Here is a 5,171-nt window from a genome sequence, read left to right as displayed (position 1 = left end):
CCCAATGGAGACCTAACCAATCCAGTTTCTGACATGGTATGAGATTTGATTTGACCTGGTTTATCTTTAATCCTAGGTTTTGAAATAGTACTAGTGTACATTGGGTCGCCCTTTGACAATCTTCGAAAGAGTTTCCCACTATCAGCCAATCGTCTAGATAAGCAAAAGTTCTTATGCCCTCCTTCGCAAGGATCTCTCTGGGGATGTTTGCCAGTTTGGGCGCAATTGTCAGGCTAAATGGCATCACCGTGAATTGATAAGTTACATCCTCCACTGTGAACACTAGAAACTTCCTGTACCTGGGAGCAACAGGAACGTGATAATAGGCATTTTCGAGATCCACTTTTGAGATCCAAGCATAAACAAAATAAAAGTCACTCGATTTCCTCACCGTGCTAAGATGTATAAATACCAAATATAAATCCTCGTAACACTTAGTATTTAAGCTATTACATCACAAATTAGCAGAGCTTTCCTTGTGTGTATTTACAGCTGATTCGCCAGGCAAGAAGATGGCGGTGGCAGTGCGTGTGATGGAGGGTGGGGTTGGGGGTTTTGAGAATTGCAATTAAGTGCCAGGTAGCGACGTGTCCTCCTAATATTATGTATTTAAGTAATTATTAGATGTTTTAATTGCCTGTGTGTTGGCCTGTCGAGTTGATGCTAGGCATTTATATACCTAGGTATAAAGCTAGACGTCGCATTCTGGATTTAACAAAAATAGATAATGATATAGAATGTACAGTGAAAGACAAAAGTCGTGTAGTGAAATTTGGTGAAAACATATGCTAAACTTTTGGTGCGCTCTACCTTGTGGTACGGGGCTCTCGTAATGTTTCAGGAGTTATATTTAATCTTTGGACAAAACCGCTACACGACTTTTGTCTTTGATTGTACAAATAATCCATTTAAAACAATTTAAAATTTTAAATACCCAGTAATTAATTTTACAGCACAATTTTAAATACTGTACTATAGTCTAAATACTGTACTATAGTCACTTTAAAACACAATAATATAAAATAACAAAAGTCACTTTTAAATATAATTTTAAATAATAAAAGTAACATTTTGAGTCACAAGTTAAAAGTAACATTTTGAGTCATAAGTACTTAACAAGTATTAAAAATTATCAATCAAAACTTTTTTTTAAAATCATCAGCTACATGATTAATTTATAAAATCCTAAAGTTCTCTCATCGATTTCCATATATTCTAATAATCATTCACACAAAAGTAAATATTAACAAGTAAATTACAATATTTTAAAAGAAACTGTATGCGGATTAAATCAGGTAAGCTGAAAAGTCTTTCTCTTTACCCACAACGGCTTAACATCGGCAAACCTTTCTGAAAAGGTGTCTGCCCATTGAACAAACCTTTCCCCATAGTGTCCACAAATTTGCAGCATTGCCTGGCAGTCTGACTCTGCTCTGTGAGCTTGATAGTTAGCATGAAAGAGTCTCCTATAGATATTTCCCAGCTTGTATGGCATTGTTCCATCCCATTTTCTCTTACCATATCCATCATATACTAAACTTCTACGGACCTTATTAGCTTCTGTAAAGGTCTGTGAATTAAAACCAGGTGTTCCTGGGGTACAAGGTTTGAAAGACTCTGGGGTGGCTGGAGGTAACAGAGGCTTTGTATGCTTGTTTGGAGTTTTAGGAGTTTTGTTCATCTTTGCTGGAATATGATCTTTCACCGGTGTAATGTAAGGTTCTGCTGAGACTTCAAATGTGCGTTGGTTGCCTTCTGGAGCATGAGATGAGGGTTTATTTGAACAACTACTGCCTGTATAGCCATGTGGTGCAAGAGTTACCCTCTCTTCTGCAAGTTCCTCAGAACGAGTTCTTTTGCTAACTGGGGTTACTTCCATCTCTTCATCATCCATATCTCCAAAAGAAAATGATGCAGCAAGCACAGTTATTTCTGATATATCTTTCAATTCCTTATCTCTTTCCTGAACAGCATCAATATCTTTGATAGCTTTTAGAGTGTCTACACAGTAGAAATTGGAATACTTTTCTGTGGAACATACATTACTTAATTCTGCCTTCAGCAAAGGGAAGTCATACCTATTACCATTGTGTGCCACCAGTGACAAGGGTTGAGGCAAATCTAAAAACAAACGTATTGCCTCTGCACTTGCCTCACTGAAGCCTGGTAAACGGTGAAGCAGTTCATTACTCAGTCCAGTTATATCTTCAACAGCAGGCATGATAAGTTTCCTTGGATAATATAGTCTTGTGTACTTGTGTAGTACACGTGGCAACTGTGGTATAATAGATCTTTTATTTTCATTGGTAGAATTAGGATCTGAAGGAGTACTCTTACCTTTATGACTGGAATCTTTCATACCAAGGAAGTCATCTCTAGACACAGCTATCATGGAGAGCTCTAAAATTCTGGGCGAGTCTCCAGGCAAACCAGTAGCTTCCAGGTCCAGAAAAACAAAAGTCTGTATTTTGTTTTTCTCTCCTTCGTCATTCTGTTTTTTGCTCCCTTTTCTTACTTCGTTCTGATTTTTGCTCTCGTCTCCTACTTCATTTTGTTTTTTGCTCTCCTCTCTTACTTCAGTGGGCCTCTCCATTCTTATGCTTACAAACTGAAAAAAAGGTAAGAGTAATATGTGAATAACTTATAATATAGTATAAGTATCTTTTCCCTTTAACTGCAAAAGCACCATCATCATCTTAAGGCAATAATTATTTGGAGCCATGAATTTAAAGCTATGTGCCAAAATTCATAATAAGAATGGAAAGTTGATTATTGGTAGACACTTTAGAGTGAGACACAAGGCTGGTGGAGCCTTAGAATCAACCTGTTTTCATAATTTTGGTATGCCTCATCACCCTCCTCCTATCCTCAGTGGCCCCCAACCACACCTACATGCCACAGCCTGGCTCACGACCAACGTAAGGGCTTGCCACTGGCTTTGCACCACTAAAACCAGTAAAGATTGGTTAGGTTAGTTTAAGCTAGGCCAACTGGGGGTCGGGGGTTAAGGTTATGTTAAGTTGTTAGGTTAAGTTAGATGACTGTTTTGTGTTCTACCCCACCCAAAACCCAAATTTCCAGGCTCTCCCCCATTGTTGTTGGGGGGTATAAACGAGCAATTTCCGAGAAAAATGAAGGATAGATTCGCTTAAAACACACCAAAATACAATGGAAAAAACATATTGGTCAACCACTCGGGATTCATGTCCGAAAGTAAAAATTTACCCAAACTAATCTAACCTAACCTAGCCACAGATCCCAGGAAATATATCTAACCTAACGGGGTGGTCGAAGATTCCCCGAATGACTGCAACTAAAATAATACCGTATTTTCCTCCAAAATAATTACTTTCCCATAATGCCCGTAAAGTTCATTAATGCATATAAAAAGCGAAAATAACAGTAAATTAACTTTTTCTACAGAAAACAAAAAGGTTAATAAAACGAATCATAACCCAAAAACGGTAAATTTTTACTTCCACCTCCCCATCTGTTAGAAAGTTAAAAATATATTTTTCTAGTGTATTTGTGCGTGTTTCGACCGAATATGACCTTCATTTCCGTCGGAAATTGGCCGGTTTTTTTATCTAATTTTTTTCGAGACGTTTTTCAAAAAAATTAATAGCTAAGCGAATAAAAAATACACCAAAACACACTAGAAAAACCAAACCTGACCTGACCTAACTGACTCTCACCATATGATGGAATCACCTATTTCTTACCTTAGTTGGCCTGGAGACCAGGTTCTTGTTCATCGTTGGATTCTGAGATTCTTACGCAACGCCACATATGTTGGTCTTTGCGATATCTACATTCAGTCTTGCTCTTAGTACACTTTACTGAGATTGGAAAAATACCATGTGATCGAAAAAATGCTATAATTTCTTCGTTTTTTTTTTCCCCAAAACTCACAATCAGCTCCATATAATTTAGGTGACACCCATCGCAGGCTTCCATGGTCGGAACTGAACTTGAATTTCGAAATATGAGCGACCCAAAATAAAAATCGATTTTGATTGGTCCAAAAATACCGCGAATTAAACCCAAAATCATTTTAATTGGTTGCAAAAAAAAAAGGCTTTTGATTGATCGCGTGACGTATACGGGAACGCATGCGCATGACGATTTATGAATGAGTCACGCAGGAGACACGCAATGTGAAAGGTGAAGTATGCCATAAATGGCCGAAGTTAATGAAAGAAAATCAAGAAAATTTTGGATTTGCTATCTCCGTTAATACACATTTCCGTCGGTAATGTAATAGATGAAAATGATCTTATAATTACACGTCTTATTAGAATATGATAATAGATTAGTGGTAGGAAATGGGAATGTTTAAAGAAAATAATACCCCAAAAACCACCACCTCTACCGAATCAGAATATGTGGGACCACAAGAATACCCTTTACCACAAAAACAAACTGAGGCCGAGTACCTACCAAACTAATGCAAATATCATCATACTCTATACTCATCTCACCAACTTTATCAAGAAATTACCAACATTCTATTTCCGGCAATATGTTGACAAATAATCGACATTAAAGGTGCTTGTGTGAGCCCTTCTTTACTTGCTCAGCTAGATGGCACTGCGGGTGTGGAGAATTACTTAGGAAACAACATTTTGTAACCTTATATCATATTTTCGCCACTTATCAGCTTACTAGTCGTTTGGGTGGTTTATCCAGTGTTAATACAGGAGGAAACCGGGAAACCTGTGGTGTTTGGTAGGCTCGAACCCTTGACATATCAGTGAGAGTTATGCGCGTTACCGCTGTACCATCAAAAGCGACTCCAGAGACTAGATATAAACAAAATGTTTAATCCGTGCAAATATTTTCAGAATATCAAACTGGGAAAAATATTCACCATATACCTTAGACATAAGGGTGAGAGACGCATGCCACCCCACGCCCCAGCCGTGTTATTGTTTACACGCTGCGTCCTGTTGCTGAGGCTCAACTGATAGTTCTATTTACAGCCCTAGACCCAGTCATATAAAGGACATTTATCTTAATTCGTTGTATTAATTTATTCAGAAATACATATATATATATTTTGAGAAAACAGTCATATTTATTATTCTTAACAAACAAATATAAAGGAAATCAAAAAATATTTGTTTATACAAATTTGAGAAATGAGTCTTCCTTGTAAATGGCCTTTCTAA

The 5,171-nt window shown here is 37.3% G+C and overlaps 1 protein-coding gene across 1 annotated transcript; it reads right to left on the bottom strand.

The window, feature by feature from the left end:
- Positions 1–632: 632 nt before the first annotated feature.
- On the bottom strand, positions 633–4,958 carry LOC121862338. Its single transcript, XM_042360554.1, has 2 exons — positions 4,878–4,958; positions 633–2,608 (listed from the first exon to the last, which is right to left on the bottom strand). The coding sequence occupies exons 1-2, from the start codon at positions 4,884–4,886 to the stop codon at positions 1,292–1,294; spliced, it is 1,326 nt and encodes a 441-aa protein (XP_042216488.1). The 5' UTR covers positions 4,887–4,958; the 3' UTR covers positions 633–1,291.
- Between the last annotated feature and the right edge of the window lie 213 nt (positions 4,959–5,171).

This window comes from Homarus americanus, unplaced genomic scaffold (assembly GCF_018991925.1).
Source record: "Homarus americanus isolate GMGI-L3 unplaced genomic scaffold, GMGI_Hamer_2.0 scaffold31037, whole genome shotgun sequence".
NCBI classification, from domain to species: Eukaryota; Metazoa; Arthropoda; class Malacostraca; order Decapoda; family Nephropidae; genus Homarus; species Homarus americanus.
Note: the sequence above shows the minus strand (reverse complement) of the source record. Positions and strands in the feature narration are given on the sequence as shown.